Genomic DNA, 18702 nt, shown 5'->3' with positions numbered 1-18702 from the left:
TGAACATCACGTTCAAAGTGCTTGATGTGAGGCATACTTTTATTGGATGAGGAGAACCAGGATATCTCCATTCATCTGATTGGCATTTCAAGTTTGGTTTGGACAAGCGTGCCCAGTTTTTGCCGATAGTGACGGAGTGTCGAAGAAAATCTGTACCTTCCCTTTGGTAGTGACCCAACAAATCGTGTGTGATGGCATAGCAGTGCTGTTGTTGCACCTCAGACATTTCATGAGATATCCAGTGTATTAAAATTTTGCAGTACCCCAGAACGTCATGCAGAATGTGGAGCATAGTTTTGTGGTATACTCTAACTGCTGCTGCTGCTGCTGCTGCTGCTGCTGCTGCCTCGCGCACAATCCAGTGGCGATCAATGTCCAACAAGGAAGCAATAATTTGAACTGCATTCTCCACCATGTGGGGTTGTCCTCTGCATGTGGGGCTCCTTTACATTATCTGTGCCTAATCTGAATGCTTTAACCCATGGTGTGAGTGTGATGTATGGCAGTGCTGGGAGTCCCTGGAAACATATTTGCATGCTCTCTCATGCCACTTCAATTTTGAGCCTAGAACATTGCTGTATCTTTGTAAATGTTATGTTAGGGTTTTTGACTTGCTGTGATGTTCAATCGTCTATACGCTGCAATAGATTGACACAGTACTGTCCCAATTCGCTGTACAATCTCTTCTCACAGGCCTTCATTGTGTCAACACAAATTGCAGCTTGTCGACTCACCAGTCTGATGTTACAGCAGTGTTACCACTACTTTGTATCCAGCCCTTGTACATACCAAATGTTACACAAGTGTTACCACTACTTTGCATCCAGCCCTTGTACATACTAAGTGTTACACCCGAGTATTTCTATGAGTTGGCCAATTATAGCTGTGACTCACTGATATTATAGTCAATTTTTTTTGTTTCATGAAGTGCCCAGTTTTACATTTCTGAACATTTAAAACAAGTTGTCAATCTTTTCGCCACTTTCAAATCTTATCAAGATCTGACTGAATATTTATGCATCTTCTTTCAGATAGTACTTCATTGCAGACAACTGCATCATCTGCAGAATGCCTGATGTTACTATTAATATTGTCTGTTAGGTCATTAAAATACAACCTGAACAGCAAGGATCCCAATACACTTCCCTGGGGTACATCCAAAGTTATTTGTATACCTGTTGATGACTCTCCATTCAAGATAATTTATGCATCCTTCCTACCTAAAAGGCTTCAATCCAGTCACAAACTTCACTTGATCACACTTCTGATAATAAACGTAGGTGTGGTACTAACAAGGGGAGGCCGCCAATTGTGAAATTCAGATTCGATTCATACTGCGCATAATAACAGCTCATGGCCAGAGGTGTAATGTGGCAAAGCACCAAGATGCACTTCTCAGGTGTTGTCGAGAAAAATAGACAGTTAAAAGAAACCGTTGCGGTGAAATACTCTCTACGATTAATAATTTCCTACAACATCGTGGCGCAGCGGTAAGCGCTCGGGTTCGTAATCCGAAGGTCTCCGGATCGAATCTCGCGCCATCCAACTTTTTTTTATTATTTGTTTTTTGTAATACAAATGTATACAAACACACACACACACAAAAAGGCTGTCCTAGTAATCCGCCATGACATGAACAAGGTGACGCATTCGTATACGGCACAATATTCAATCATGATGTCTGGACGAGTCTTGTCACTTGTTTTCGTATGCCTCCAAGAGTCCACAGGTACCACAGGACCCAGAGTACAGAAGACAGTCGACGAGTACGCCAAGAAGTATACCAACATTGTTATTACATCCTCCAAATCCGGTAAACTAACAACGGGTTTGTTCATGGACTTCTTGCGTAATGCTTTGCAACCATACGTACAAAAGAAAGAATTTCTCCTTCTGATCGACTCTTGGGGTGGGCAAATGAACCCGGCATTATACGATGAGTTGTTCCAGGACGATAAGAAGTTACCAACGTGCACTATAAAAGTCATTCCTCCAAAGTGCACTCCTCTCGTCCAACTGTGTGACGTGTATTTTTACCGACAGGTAAAAAATTTGATCAAGCGCCTTCAAAATTGTGCTTTTTTAATCGAGAGAAACCGTGACATCAACTCCAGAGACGATTGTATAAAAATCCAATCCATTGTCCTCCACCAATTGTCTTCTCCGATTTTTGCTGATATGATACGATACGCGTGGTATGCATCAAACCTGACGAACGATGGAACAATTTTTCAGAATGTCAATCAGGTGTGTTTCTCAACAGATAATTTAAAAAACAATTGTTCTTGTAAAAACGCATCGTTTATCAGATGTGCTCGATGTCGTGTTTTCTGCTTTCCATGTTTCTATGATAACTATCACTCTGGTTCGTGCGATACTCCAGCTACTTCTGGTCACTAATTGTTAATTATGTGCGAGTGTATACCGAACTTTTCAATAAATTGTATCCACTTGAATATTATTTGTGATATTGTGTTTTATTTCAAGTATTATTTTTCCACGACAAACGACTTTCAACAACTTATTATATGCGTAATTGTTCCAACTGATTGCTGGGAATTATATATATATATATATATATATATATATATATATATATATATATATATATATATATAAAACAGAGGGAAACATTCCACGTGGAAAAAATATATCTAAAAAGAAAGATGATGAGACTTACCAAACAAAAGCGCTGGCAGGTCGATAGACACACAAACAAACACAAATATACACACAAAATTCTAGCTTTCGCAACCAACGGTTGCTTCGTCAGGAAAGAGGGAAGGAGAGGGAAAGATGAAAGGATGTGGGTTTTAAGGGAGAGGGTAAGGAGTCATTCCAATCCCGGGAGCGGAAAGACTTACCTTAGGGGGAAAAAAGGACAGGTATACACTCGCACACACACACATATCCATCCACACATACTGACGAAGCAACCGTTGGTTGCGAAAGCTAGAATTTTGTGTGTATATTTGTGTTTGTTTGTGTGTCTATCGACCTGCCAGCGCTTTTGTTTGGTAAGTCTCATCATCTTTCTTTTTATATATATATATATACTGCTGGCCACCGTAAATGCAACACCAAGAAAGACAAGAGGTAGCACAACAAGATTTATTTTGTAGATAACATGTTGACCAAGTATCAAATGATTACGTTTACAGACGTCTGTGACATATGGTTCCTGCCAGAATCAGTAGCCAGAGTTGCCGCCATTGTTGGAGATCACCGCTGCCACACGTCTCGGCATTGAGTCAAAGAGACGTTGGATGTGATCCTGGGGTACAGCAGCCCAAGCAGCTTCCACACGTTGCCAAAGATCATCTGGTGTGGCAGCTGGGGATGTAATCTGGGTCACTCGTTGAGCAACCATGGACCACATGTTTTCTATCGGCGAAAGATCCGGAGAGCGAGCCGGCCAGGGAAGCAATTCAATCTGGTTATTGATGAAGAACCTTTGGACAATGCGTGCCACGTGTGGTCGCGCTTTATCTTGTTGAAATATGGCTGTGGCCGAGCCCTGAAGGTAAGGAAGGACAACTGGCTCCAGCACCTCGGATATGGAGCGCCGGCTATTTAAAGTACCGGCAATGCGTACTAGAGGTGTGCGAGAGTAATATCCAATACCGCCCCATACCATAATACCCGGTGCAAGACCAGTGTGGTGGTGCATAATGCAGATGTCCAGCATCCTCCCTCCACGGTGTCTCCACACTCGAATCCGACCATCGTGGTGCTGCAGACAGAAGCGTGCCTCGTCAGTAAAGACAACGTCATTCCATTCTGCCGTCCACATCCGTCTGTCATCACACCATTGGCGACGGAGACGTCTGTGGTTCTGCGTCAATGGTAGACGAAGCAATGGACGTCTTGCGGACAGACCACTCTGCTGTAAACGGCGTCGAATGGTACGCGCAGACACTGGATGATGCGTTACAGACGCAATGTGCTGTGCTATGGTTCGGGATGTCACTGAGCGATCCGTCACTGCCATGCGCACAATTTGCCTATCAGCACATGCAGTGGTGCACCGAGGTGAATGCGATCGACCACGTCGGTCCGTCGTACCCTCCTGCATCCAACGGTCACATATCCGCATTACAGTTGTTTGGTTTCGTCCAACACGACTAGCGATTTCTCTGTATGATAATCCACAATCTCGGTAAGCCACTATCCTTCCTCTGTCGAACTCGGATACTTGATCAAAAGATGTTCGCTGTTGTCTACGAGGCATAACTGATCGTCTTGTGAAACAACCACAAGGTAAACACACGTGCTGAACGTACACTCGTCGAAATCGCCAAGCCTTAAATGGCGCTATGAGGTGGCGCCACAGGCGCGCGTGATGTGCGTCTGCGCTGAAATTCTAATCAGTTGCATATCTCATCGCTGCAAACCCATGGTGTAAATTTCACTTGATTCGGATGCTTCCTTCAGGGTGTTGCATTTACGGTGGCCAGCAGTATATATATATATATATATATATATATATATATATATATATATATATATATATATAACAGAGGGAAACATTCCACGTGGAAAAATATATCTAAAAAGAAAGATGATGAGACTTACCAAACAAAAGCACTGGCAGGTCGATAGACACACAAACAAACACAAATATACACACAAAATTCAAGCTTTCGCAACAAACTGTTGCCTCATCAGGAAAGAGGGGAAGGAGAGGGAAAGACGAAAGGATGTGGGTTTTAAGGGAGAGGATAAGGAGTCATTCCAATCCCGGGAGCGGAAAGACTTACCTTAGGGGGAAAAAAGGACAGGTATACACTCGCACACACACACATATCCATCCACACATACAGACACAAGCAGACATTCCACGTGGGAAAAATATATCTAAAAACAAAGATGATGTGACTTACCAAACGAAAGCGCTGGCACGTCGATAGACACACAAACATACACACAAAATTCAAGCTTTCGCAACAAACTGTTGCCTCATCAGGAAAGAGGGAAGGAGAGGGAAAGACGAAAGGATGTGTGTATGTTTGTGTTTGTTTGTGTGTCTATCGACGTGCCAGCACTTTCATTTGGTATGTCACATCATCTTTGTTTTTATACATATATATAATCACACAGATATATATATATATATATATATATATATATATATATATATATATATATATGTGTGTGTGTGTGTTTCTACAACAAATTGACATCAAGGATATTGGACAGTAGTTTTGTGGATCACTTCTATTACTCTTCTTATCGATGGCTGTGACGTGTTTTTTCCAACTACTAGATACTTTTTTGTTTGTTTGAGGAATCTACAGTAGACTATAATTAAAAGAGGGGCTAAATCAGCCACAAATTCAGTATAGAATCTGATAGGGATTCCATCAGGCCCTGGAGCTTTGTCCAGTTTTAATGATTTCAGTTGTTTCTCAACACCAGTGGCACTAACACTTATTTCACTCGTCTTTTAAGTGGTAGGAGGATTGAATTTGCACTCATCTTTCCAGTGGTACAAGGATTTAATTGGGGCAGTTCTCCTGGTTTTTTTTTTTTTTTTTAAAGGAACATTTGAAAACAGACTCAAGCATTTCATCTTTTGATTTGTTAACCTCAATTTCAGTCCCTATCTCATTTGCGAGTGACTGGACACTAACTTTGGTGCCACTAATAGCCTTTACATATGACCAGTATTTCTTTGGGTTTTGTGAAAGGTCATTTGACAGTATTCTGTTACAGCAGTCATTGAAAGCTTCACAGATTGCACTCTTGACAGCCAAGCATCTCTGTATCTCTAGCCCTCTGCTTTGTTTAACATCTGTTTTGCAGTAGTCTGTTTCTTTAGACGTTTCCTTACAATAACTGTGTACCATGGAGTGTCCCTCCCATTATGAACTGTTCGAATGGGTATGTATCTATCCAGTGCAAGGTCAACTATTCTGTTACGTGCTGAAAGTTTCAAGTTTCTCATTGATATATGACTCTTCTGCTTATTTATCTGGTTTAATGAACATATATATTTTTCTACTTGTATGTCCTTTGTTAATCATTGTTGCCACAACTGCCTCATGGTCACTGATACCAGTTTCAGCAGGACATCCTCAAAGAGGTAAGGTATATTTTTTGTCATTAGATCTAATATATTTCCATCATGAATGGGGTTGTGAACTATCTGTTCTAGTTAGTTTTCAGAGAAGGCATTTAGTAATGTTTCACTGGATGGCTTGTCACACCTACCACTAACGAAACTGTAATTTTACCAATTGGTAGTTGGATGATTAAAGTTTCCACCAATGATTGCAGTACAATTAGGGAACTTACAACTGAACTGTGGTTTTCTCTGAAGTTTTCAGTTACATCTGGAGATGAGTGTGGTGCCGACAGAAGGATCCAATTACCATTTCATGCCAACTCCTGAAGCTGAGTCTTGCTCTTAACACTTTCTCATGCAGCTTCAATTTCTATTTTGATGTATAGGGGCCCTATCATTTTGGAATACAGCACCACCATTTGGGAACGAACATTGTACTATGGACTTAATCAGCCAAAATGGTCACATAATCCTTGGCAGTAGTGCGACCTTTCAGATTAACCAGGGGGCCTCTGGAATCCTACAATAAGGCTTCCCAAATCATTGCTGAACCCTTTCCATGCTTTCCTCTTGGGACATAAACTCGGACACAACTTGAAAACAATGAGTAACAAGACCTATCAAACCAATTCCTTTCGTTGCTCCATAGTTCAGGTTTTATGACTCCAGAATCATATTTTCCTATCTGGATTTTTGCATCACTGATGAGCGATTTTGGAATTCTATTGTGCCCTGCAATTCTCTGCTTATGGAGCTCCCTTTGTGTTTTGGTGCTGACGGGGTTCATGAGTGTGACATTCCATTCTGCAGTGACTTCTGCAGCTGTTGTTATTGTATTTTTCATCACAGTCCTCTTCAGTGAGCAATGGTCACGATCGCGCACGCGTGCACGAAAACACACACTCTCTTTTGTCTGCATTGTGATTTAGCAGATTATGTTTTTATGCTCTCCCTGTATGCAGTAAAATCTTCAATATGGTGCCTTTTAAAGCACCAACCACTTCGGTTAGCTTGGGCGGAAGCACCCAACATATGAGCACCAAAAATTTGCCCATATTCAAATTCTCTTATCTCTGACATAATGCACCCACAACTACACAGAACACTGTTGTGACCACAACTGACACTTGCAACTTAATGAGACATTGCATGGACACTGTTTGTAGTCAGATACGAGAGTGCAACCTGCAAGCTTGGCAAACATCTGCATTTATAATTCAAGTATTCATTTCTCATGGTGTACCCGTGTTTTTGTCCAACCCCGCCTGTTTAGATACTGTTGATACTAATGTGGTGATAATGCCTTAATGGAAATATTATGGTAAGCCACCATTCTAATTCAAATAACTGTAGTTGCTACATCTCTTGCAGATCTCAGTAACTTCTGAGCTATATGGGTACAAAAAATTCTTGCAGACTTGTTTATGCTCAAATCATTCAGTGTTCTGTCAAACTCTGGCCACATTATTATCTCACCTATTTCTGCCACATAACTTCCAGCTCATCTGTCATACTTTGTGGTACTCCCTCTCAACCGTAAAGGCCTTTGATATGTGCTCCTACCATTTGTCAGCCATCTCTTATACATAAATGTTTTCCATGTGCACTTAGTGGGTTAACACCTTTAGAGTTTACTTCTTTGAAGTTACTTTAATGTTCCTTTACATGTGTGAATTTTTCCTATGGTCATATCTTCTTCCACAGTATCTTTACAATGTTCCTCTCATCTATTCTTATTTATCATGGAGAACAATTAATTTAACTTTTAAGCAACATGTGCTGCTTCCTTTGTACCTTATTCGTAAGATTCATATGTTTTCTTCTTGTATCAATAAGCTTGAGTATTTACAGTCGAGGATGGCTTCTTCATTTGTGTTTAGTTATTTCCTTCTTTATTATATTCTACTCCTTCTCTACTAGTCCATTCTCTGTGCTTTTATTTCAATTTGCTGTTCATAATTACTAGTTTGTTTCCATTTGGGTGTGCTTTGTAGTTCATGATTGATTTCTGAATCCTTGTCTAACCACGATGCAATTCAGTTGATATCTCCTTGCATATGCTTCTCCCCCCCCCCCCCCCCCCCAATGTACACCTTTTTCGTTACGATTCTGGAAGAGGGCATTCACTATGTCTAGTTGAAACTTATGGCTATAGTCTAGAAACATCTCTGTTCTACCTCTCTTTTCCCTAAGCAATACTCTCCAGTAGCCATTCATCTATCTACATCTACGGATAGATAAAAAATCTACTCACCAAGCTGTGGCAGGAGTGGCAAGAGAACACACACACACACACACACACACACACACACACACAAACAAAATGATTTAACTATTACAAGCTATTGGAGCCAGTGGCTCCTTCTTCTGGAGGAAGAGTTGAAGGGGAAGAAAGAGGGGTGAAGGAAAAAGAGTGGAGAGGTTTAGGAAAAGGAGCACAGTTCCGAAAAGTCACCCAGAACCTCGGGTCAGGGGAGACACACTGGACGGTATGAGGAGAAAAGACTGATTGTTGGGGGACTGCATCATATGAGATTTGAACAATCAGTCTTTCCTTCTCATCCTGTCCTGTATGTCTCCCCTGACCCAGGATTCTGGATGACTTTCTGAACTGTACCCCTTTCCCTAAACCTCTAGTCATTTTCCTTCACCCCTCTTCCTTCCCCTTCAACTCTTCTGCCAGAAGAAGGAGCCACTGACTCCAAAAGCTTGTAATAGTTAAATCCTCGTGTGTGTGTGTGTGTGTGTGTGTGTGTGTTCCCCTGCCACCGCTTGATGGGTAGTTTTTTTTATCTATCTGTTTATGTTATATTATAAATAATTGATTATTTTCGTTGTTTTACATCTATATTTAAATATACATACATGTTCTACAAGCCACTGTACAGTGCATAATGGAGGGTACTTTGCTACGACTGCTGGTCATCCCCTATCCTGTTTCCACTTGCAAATAGAATGAAGCAGAAATGACTTTCTATATGCCTCCATATGAGATCGAATTTCTCTTATCTTTCTTTGCAATACTTATATGAAATGTACATTGGTGGTAGTAGAATCATTCGGCAGTCAGCTGCAAATGCTGATTCTCTAAATTTTCTCGATAGTGTTTCGAGAATAATATCATTTTCCATCCAGGGATTCCCATGTGAGTTCATGAAGTCTTTCTGTAATATTCACATGTTGATTGAATTTGCTGGTAACAAATCAAGCAGCACATCTCTGAATTGCTTAAATGTCTTCATTTAATCCTACCTGGTTGGGACCCCAAACACTCAAGCAGTACTCAAGAATTGATCACAATAGTGTTGTACATACAATTTTCTTTATAGATGAGCTACATTTTCCTTAAATTCTCTCAATAAACCAAAGTTTACTGTTTGCCTTCCCTACTATCGACTATACATGCTTGTTCAGTTTCATATCTCTTAACAACATAACGCCTAGATATTTAATCGTTGTGACTGTGTCAAACAGCGTACCACCAATATTGTATTTGAACATTAGAGGTTTGTTTTTTGCACTCACCTACATTAACTTACATTTTTCTGAATTTAGAACTAACATCACACCAAACAGAAATTCTGAGTCACTGTGTATTCATCTATAGTCATTCAAATACAATATTTTCCCATACACTACAGCTTCATCAGCAGTCACAGATCCATCAGATCATTTATGTATATACAAAGCAAGAATGGTCCTATCACTAGGAATATTGAATCCACTTGTTACTTTTTGTCCATGGTTCCCAGGATATTGCATGAGAAGAGGGCAACTTGATTTTTGCATGAGTGATGGTTCCTGAATCCTTGCTAATTTTCGGACAGGTGCTTTTCTGACGCAAGGCAATTTGTTGTATTCAGACTTAGGATATACTCAAGAATTCTGGTGCAAACCAATGTTCACGATATTGGTATGTAAGTTTATGGATCCGTTCTTTCACGCATCTTATATGCTGGAGTCACCTATCATACATTGCCGCTGCCCCCCCCCCCCCCACCCCCCCACCCCCTCCACCCCTACCCCCTTCCCCTCCCAGTCACTTGAGATTTTGTGCTTGGCAAGTTTCACGATAAATGCAAGCTAAGTAAAGGGCTAATGCTGAAGAGTGCTCTCTGAAAAACTGTACCTGCCATTCTCCCCCCTTTGCGTAGGACTTTAAACTTTCATCTCCATTTCACATATTTTATCAATTCTTCTATTTTGGCATATATTATCTTTATTCCCTCCTAATCACCATTTTATGTGGTGTATAAACCTGTACAATGGTGTTTGGTGTTCGATTAGTTTAAACCATCAGTACAATTTTGTCACTGCATTGCTGACAGTTTTCTACTTTCCAATTCAGGACAGTGTCAACACTGATTATATTATTAATTCATTAATGCTGATGTTATTACACTATAATCATCTACCCAGATATCTCTGTCTCCTTTCCAGTTCACCTTCACTAATACCGAGCGAGGTGGCGCAGTGATTGGACACTGGACTTGCATTCGGGAGGACGACTGTTCAATCCCGCGTCCAGCCCTTCTAATTTAGGTTTTCCATGATTTCCCTAAATCACTCCAGGCAAATGCCGGGATGGTTCCTCTAAAAGGGCACGGCCGACTTCCTTCCCCATCCTTCCCTAATCCGATGAGACCGATGACCTCGCTGTCTGGTCTCCTTCCCCAAAGAACTCAACCCAACCTTCACTAATCCCAACAAAGTTTATTTTGGCCTGCTCATATCCCTCTTTTCGTCATCTCATTGACTAGAACTTTCAGGCTTTGAATATTACATGCTCCTATTTGTAGAATGTTAGCACAGTTGTAGTTATATTTTGTCCATTGATCAGTTTTGCAATGATTTTTGACATGTTATGTTGCAAATTTATACAGAAATAAACAAATTTCTTGGAAATGTGTCAAATCTATGCATGAAATAAATCTGTAGTAATGTTTACTGATAATATTTTTACTCATTGATATATGATAGTCTACAATCTATTTTTTTCATACGGCTAATACTAATAAATAACATATTTGGAAGAACTGAAGACTAGTTTTTTTTTAGTTTATCTAAATTCCTCTGCTCTGTTGGTTCTGTTTGTTTCAAAATTTGTACACATAGTTTTCTTCCTGTTAGTCAATAAGTTATTTTCTGTAAAATACCTTTCTGCCATTTGCAAGTCTCACTAGCTCTTTTCCCCAACTCCTTCAGTGAGTCATTACATACTAAGAAAGTTGTCATCGGCATACATGATCACTTTTTCATTTCCAGCAGTGGGCATATCATTTATATATAAGGTAAAGAGCAGAGGTCCTAGTACTGAAACATGAGCTACTCCATATTTTACCTGCAGATAACCAGGGTAGACATTTCTCTCTGTATTCCCAGATTTATGTTTTATTTCAGCACACTGTTGTCTGTTTTCAACTAAGGTTTTTATATCAGCAGCTTTCACTCTTATGCCATAGCAGTCCAGTTTCTGTAGAAGAGTTTTATGGCAGACACAGTCAAAAGCTTTTGAAAGGTCTAAATAGACGTTAGCATTAGATACTTTCTTTTACTGATCCAATGCCTCACTGATGTGTGTTATGAATTTTGTCACAGCAGTCTTGGTGGATGTTCCCTTTCTAAATCAGTGTTGTGCCCCATTTAAGATGTTATGCTTCTCTGTAAGTTTATAAATCTATCTTTAATCACTGCATCTACTATTTTAGACAGAACAGGTGTGATCATTATGGACCTATAGTTTCTGGGGTCTCCTTTATCCCCTCCTTTGAATACTGGCACAACTTTACTCATCTTTAAACATTTTGGGAATATTCCTTGCTTCATTACTAAATTTATTCTTTTTTGTTCTCCTGATGACCCCTTACAGTCCCTACCCAGAGATCTGAGTGGGGGATAGGGTTTGCCTTGGAAACATCTGCAAATAAGTGGTCACCATGATCTTATTTTGGAATACTGCATGTCCTGTGGGTGCATTTTTTGTCTTTAATGCTGTACTTCCCATTGATTTTTGCATCCTGATGCTTTTGATAATTGCTGATTGTTATGTGTTCAGTAGTAGTTTCTCAACCCAAGGTCTAGGGGGTGCAATGATTTTGTCCATGGTCCCTCTTTTGGCAAGGCCATTGGCAGGATGAGGATAGTTCTTTATACCAGTAGTCTATAGTCACCAGAGCAGAATCTAATAAGCAGTGGCTGGTATCGCCTTTGGGTTAGTAATCAAAGGTATTAATCTCTAGACCATGCTGTCCATCACAACTGAAATATTAAAATAAGTATGACCTAGTGCCATCAACTGTACGATAATACTGTATATGACGAAGTAAATCTCGGGTGAACGGCCTGGTATGAGTGTGCATAGGACACAATATTTTGGCAATCCACCATGTTGCTATCATCAGGTGCGCTGATGTACTGACCGGCGGTGGGCGAGTGCTATGTATATAAAGGACAGTCCCCCTCCCGCTCCTCCGTCAGGCAATTCCTATGAGTCGGTGCGGTCCGCGCCCCGCGCGTGGTCCAGATACAGCGTCCGTTCTCCCACCGTCTTGGCGCTGTGTCCTAGTTCTTTTCGTTCAGGTGGGTCTGCCCGCACCGCTCTTGTTATTCTTCCCTCCTCCCCCCGAAGTCGGTACACTCTGGGAAATATCCTTTTTCTTCTTATTCCGGGTGATCACGGGTTCCCATGCCTTGCTAAGGATGTAACCGCTGTCATGATTTAGTTGTGGCTCCCTTACTCTGATCTCTATGGCTTCTTTGATTACACAGTCCCAGTATTTGGAAGTCTGTGTCAGGACTTTAGTTTGGTCATAATCCTTGCTGTGGAGTTCCGACAGGCAATGCTCAGTCGTTGCAGACTTACTGGGCTTTTGCAGTCTAGTGTGCCGTTGATGTTCTCGGCATCGGTCCTCAATGGTACAAATGGTCTGCCCTATGTATACACTACCACATTGGCAAGGTATCTGATAAACCCCTAATTTACATAGACCAAGGTTGTCCTTGACACTACCAAGAAGGCTCTTGGTTTTGCTTGCAGGACGGAAGATGGTATTCACTTGGGGTTTACGTAAAATGCATCCAATTTTTCTGGATAAGGCCCCACAAAACGGAATAATAGCCAAGGCCACCTCCTCCTGAGGTTCATCTTCAGTTTCCGCCGGTGCTGCAGGTATGGAATGTAGAGCTTTCCGAATCCACCCTTCCTTGTAACTGTTCCTCCGAAACACGGTCTTCAGATGGTCCAATTCTTGTTTGAGATTGTCCCTGTTGGAGATGGTGTGAGCTCTGTGTACTAGAGTTTTGAGCTCGCCATTCTTTTGTGCCGGGTGGTGGCAGCTATCCGCATGTAGGTACAAATCGGTGTGCATCTTCTTCCTATACACGCTGTGGCCCAAAGTGCCGTCAGCTTGTCTTCTAATCAAAACATCTAGGAAAGGGAGCATCCCATTCATTTCGATCTCCATGGTGAACTTAATATTCTCGGTTTTGAAGTTGAGATGTGTGAGGAAGTCTGCCAGTTTATCTCTTCCATATGGCCAGATAACAAAGGTATCATCCACATATCTAAAGAAACAGGTGGGCTTTAGATGTGCTGATTCAAGAGCTTCCTCCTCGAAATGTTCCATGTACATATTTGCGACAACGGGTGAGAGTGAACTCCCCATGGCTACTCCTTCTGTCTGCTCGTAGTATTCCCCGTCAAATAAGAAGTAAGTTGATGTCAGAACATGTCTGAAAAGGTTGGTGGTGTCTTCGTCAAATTTCTGGCTAATGAGTTCCAAGGATTCTTGTAACAGAACTTTAGTGAATAGAGATACCACGTCGAAGCTCACCAGTATGTCAGATTCCTTAAGTGCAAGGTTGTTGATGCATCCAAGGAAATCCACAGAGTTACTGATATGGTGTGTACATCTCCCAACGAAGGTCTAAGCAGTTGTTTGCAGTGGTTGGTGAGAAGGTACGTTGGGGCACCAATATTGCTGATAATGGGACGTAACGGAATTGATTCCTTGTGCACCTTCGGCAGTCCGTAAAGTATAGGAGGAACAGCAGCCCTCGGGTGTAGCTTCTTAGCAATCTCGTCAGGGAAACTGGAATCCTTGAGAAGGGCCAGAGTCTTCCTCTCGACCCTTTTGGTAGGATCGGTGTCCATCTTGCGGTATGCGCTGTCACCATTTAGGTCCCGCATCTTCTCAGCATAATCCTGTCAGGATAGGATCACTGTTGTGTTGCCCATGTCTACAGGTAACGAAACCTGCAGAGCTCTAACCAAAACAAATCTGATGAAAGCGAACATCTCCTACAGGGAGAGGGCCGCCATACAGGAGGTAAGAGAAGATCCAGACATAGTAATATTATCTGCAGACAAGGGCAACACAACAGTGATCCTATTCCAACAGGATTATGCTGAGGAGATGCGGGACCTACTTGGTGACAGCACCTACTGCAAGATGGACACCGATCCTACCAAAATGGTCAAGAGGAAGACTCTGGCACTTCTCAAGGATTCCAGCTTCCCTGACAAGATTGCTAAGAAGCTACGCTTGAGGGCTGCTGTTCCTCCTATACTTTACGGACTGCCGAAGGTGCACAAGGAATTAATTCCGTTATGTCCCATTATCAGCAATATTGGTGCCCCAGCATACCTTCTCGCCAAGCACCTCAAACAACTGCTTAGACCTTCGTTGGGAGATGTACACACCATATCAGTAACTCTGTGGATTTTCTTGGATGCATCAACAACCTTGCACTTAAGGAATCTGACATACTGGTGAGCTTTGACGTGGTATCTCTATTCACTAAAGTTCCGTTACAAGAATCCTTGGAATTCATCAGGCAGAAATTTGACGAAGACACCACCAACCTTTTCAGACATGTTCTGACATCAACTTACTTCTTATTTGATGGTGAATACTATGAGCAGACAGAAGGAGTAGCCATGGGGAGTTCACTCTCACCCGTTGTCGCAAATATGTACATGGAACATTTCGAGGAGGAAGCTCTTGAATCATCACATCTAAAGCCCACCTGTTTCTTTAGATATGTGGATGATACCTTTGTTATGTGGCCACATGGAAGAGATAAACTGGCAGACTTCCTCACACATCTCAACTTCAAAACCGAGAATATTAAGTTCACCATGGAGATCGAAATGAAAAGGGATGCTCCCTTTCCTAGATGTTTTGATTAGAAGACGAGCTGACGGCACTTTGGGCCACAGCGTGTATAGGAAGAAGATGCACACCGATTTGTACCTACATGCGGATAGCTGCCACCACCCGGCACAAAAGAATGGCGTGCTCAAAACTCTTGTACACAGAGCTCACACCATCTCCAACAGGGACAATCTCAAACAAGAATTGGACCATCTAAAGACCGTGTTTCGGAGGAGCGGTTACAAGGAAGGGTGGATTCGGAAGGCTCTACATCCCATACCTGCAGCACCGGCGGAAACTGAAGATGAACCTCAGGAGGAGGCGGCCTTGGCTATTATTCCATTTTTTGGGGCCTTATCCAGAAAAATTGGATGCATTTTACATAAACACCAAGTGAAAACCATCTTCCATCCTCCAAGCAAAACCAAGAGCCTTCTTGGTAGTGTCAAGGACAACCTTGGTCTATGTAAATCAGGGGTTTATCAGATACCTTGCCAATGTGGTAGTGTATACATAGGGCAGACCATTCGTACCATTGAGTACCGATGCCGAGAACATCAACAGCACACTAGACTGCAACAACCCAGTAAGTCGGCATTCGCTGAGCGTTGCCTGTCGGAACTCCACAGCATGGATTATGACCAAACCAAAGTCCTAACACAGAATTCCAAATACTGGGACTGTGTAATCAAAGAAGCCATAGAGATCAGAGTAAGGGAGCCACAACTAAATCATGACAGCGGTTACACCCTTAGCAAGGCATGGGAACTCGCGATCACCCGGATTAAGACGAAAAAGGATATTACCCAGAGTGTACTGACTTTGGGGGAGGAGGGAAGAATAACGAGAGCGGTGCCAGCAGACCCTCCTGAACGAGAAAACCTAGGATGCAGCACCCAGACGGCGGGAGAACAGATGCTGTACCTGGACCGCGTGCTGGGTGCAACGGACTGACTCATAGGAAGCGCCTGATGGTGGAGCGGGAGGGGTATTGTCCTATATATACATGGCGCCAGCCCACCGCCAGTCAGTATATCAGCGCACCTGATGATGGCAATGTGGTCAATTGCCGAAATATTGTGTCCTATGCACACTCATACCAGGCTGTTCACCCGAGATTTATTTCGTTATAAAATACGTGTGGAGAAATTGAAGAATCACAATTTTGTATATGTTTTCCAGGGATAAAAATTTCAATGCTGTGGGGCCAGCACTGAGTCGTAGAGCCAAACAAATCTCATCTCAATTGGAAGAGTGTCAAAGTGACCGTTCTGTGCAAGAAATGAAGCGCTTTGTAGCCAGACTTCCACATATGTTGGCTTCCAAGACTTCACTTGCTAATCGTGAGTACTCTTTAAAAGCAAATCATGTAAGAGTACTGCAAACATGATGTAAAATAGAAAAAAGCTACTATAATTTTATCATCAGTTTCTTAAACATTGCTTACTGACAGTATTGAATTATAAGTAAGTGTCATAATTAGTTCAGCTATGTTATATCTAAAAAGAATGTGGTTATTCCAGATACAACTATAGCAGAGCTCATAAAAGAAGTAACAGATTCAGATAGTTTCCTGGAATGCTTGCAAACAGAACAGGAATTCATGAATGGCATTGATACAGATAAAGTTCATCCCTATATAGAGGATTGTATTGCTCAACAGGAGCCTCTTATTAAGGTAAATTCAGCAGACAAACCGTAAGATGAGCGAAGATCTCTCTCTCTCTCTCTCTCTCTCTCTCTCTCTCTCTCTCTCTCTCTCTTGTGTGTGTGTGTGTGTAGGGGGAGGGGGGGGTTCTTTTCATCTGACGTTTATGTTTGTGCATGCTTGGTGCATGTAGTTCATAAGATCTCAATGTAGTCACCTCGGACAAGGAAATCAACTGCATCCGATGTCGTTTCACCCTCGGTTCAATCACCCCATAATCAAGTGGCCCAACCTTCCCATCTAAGCCTGTGTGCACATTTTAAGCAAGTTATCCTACCAAACTGTCACATGACTTTATACAACATGAGGCATACAACTTGAGCTGAAACATTTCAGGCATAACCATCAGACTGCTGTACGTTTAGTAGCTGATAGAATGGACTTCTATCTTTATGACAATTAGGCAAAGGTGTAGAGGGCAGGAAATGAGGAAGAAATAAGTAAATGTGATGTACAAAAGAACTAAGTAATAATCAAGATAAGTGTGGGATTAGGTTTAAGTGTAGCGATAAATGCTTTATGGTATCAACCTTCCACATTCTGCAGATAATGTATGATAGCACTGCACATTATACAGAGTCTTCAATGTGCTGCTGTGTAATTAAAATCACTTTCAACATAGTCCTGTTAATGACCACCCTGGAAAGGGTAATGTAATCAAACACAATTACTAGTAAGGTTCATTTTTGTGAAAACCTCCACCCATGCAATGATGGTTATGACAGTGACTGTTTCCATCACTTTGTTCCCATAATGACCTTTGTTTATAAATTACAGTTATGAATTTTTCATTGCCCATTGCATGCAACAAGCAGGTCCTATTATTGTGATATAAATCTCTGTGGGCTGGGATCTGGTGGCCATTTACGTGTGAGCTCTTCCATCATTGTTAAGTTTATGTTTGGATTGCTGACATGAAGCTGCGTGAATTCAGGCAACTGGAAGCCCTGTGAGTTACTCCCAGTGTGTGTGCACTGTAATTGCTGTGGGCTACAGGATACTCAGTTCACCTATTAGATTAACCTGTATTTAACCCAAATGGGATGGTGGTGAGGACGACGATTCGTTTGAGTGTTGTAAGTGTAACAGTAGTCTCTTTCCACAGCCAGCTATTTTAGTGTAAAGAGTATTTTGTGTTCCACCCTGGAATGTGGCTCGCAAAAGAAATTTTAGTGTAGCCTGGAACCATATCTCAGGCAGACGAAGTAGGCTGGATCTGAAACGAGTTGATGATAGACGGCAAATTCAGTGTAATTACAGTGCTAATAGAGAATAATTAGGGGAGAGTTTTATTTCCATTAGATTTGTAATTTGTTAGTAGTAACATCCATGTAAGACGTTAGAAAAACAGCAATGCAATGTTTCACTCTGAGACCAGTTATTATTACAAAGTTGGCAGTTAATTAGTTTTCCTGTGAAACTTTTAACTATTTTCAAATTTTCGTTGTTGCTTAAAGCGAGCTTTTTTCGCATGTGGGTGATAATGATATTGTGTTCAAATGCTACAATGCAGCAATATAAATCTATAGCATTATTAAATTGATCCGAGTTTAGTTCCATCAATCGGTGGAAGCACATCAGAATCAATACTAGCCTACAGGTCCACACGAAGCTTTTACAACAGTCTCCCCCTGTGGGTCCAGGAGTTAGAATAGGCCCGAGGTATTCCTGCCTGTCATAAGAGGCAACTAAAAGGAGTCTCTCACTTTTTGGCCCTATAAGTTCAGGTCCCATTTTTCTGGTTTGACCTGCCAAATTCTACCTAAGTGCAG

General features: G+C 41.6%; 1 protein-coding gene across 1 annotated transcript in view; it reads left to right on the top strand.

Moving 5' to 3' along the window:
* Nucleotides 1-18702, top strand: part of LOC126204429 (vacuolar protein sorting-associated protein 33A) — a 112080-nt gene that overhangs the window by 53566 nt on the left and 39812 nt on the right. Inside the window, exons 7-8 of the mRNA XM_049938819.1 lie at nucleotides 16405-16565; nucleotides 16746-16900. Of these exons, the coding sequence (XP_049794776.1) occupies nucleotides 16405-16565; nucleotides 16746-16900 (316 nt within the window). The remainder of the gene's footprint in view (nucleotides 1-16404; nucleotides 16566-16745; nucleotides 16901-18702) is intronic.

This window comes from Schistocerca nitens, chromosome 9, assembly GCF_023898315.1.
Source record: "Schistocerca nitens isolate TAMUIC-IGC-003100 chromosome 9, iqSchNite1.1, whole genome shotgun sequence".
NCBI classification, from domain to species: Eukaryota; Metazoa; Arthropoda; class Insecta; order Orthoptera; family Acrididae; genus Schistocerca; species Schistocerca nitens.
The sequence above is the reverse complement of the archived record's forward strand: the minus strand, read 5'-3'. Positions and strand labels throughout refer to the sequence as shown.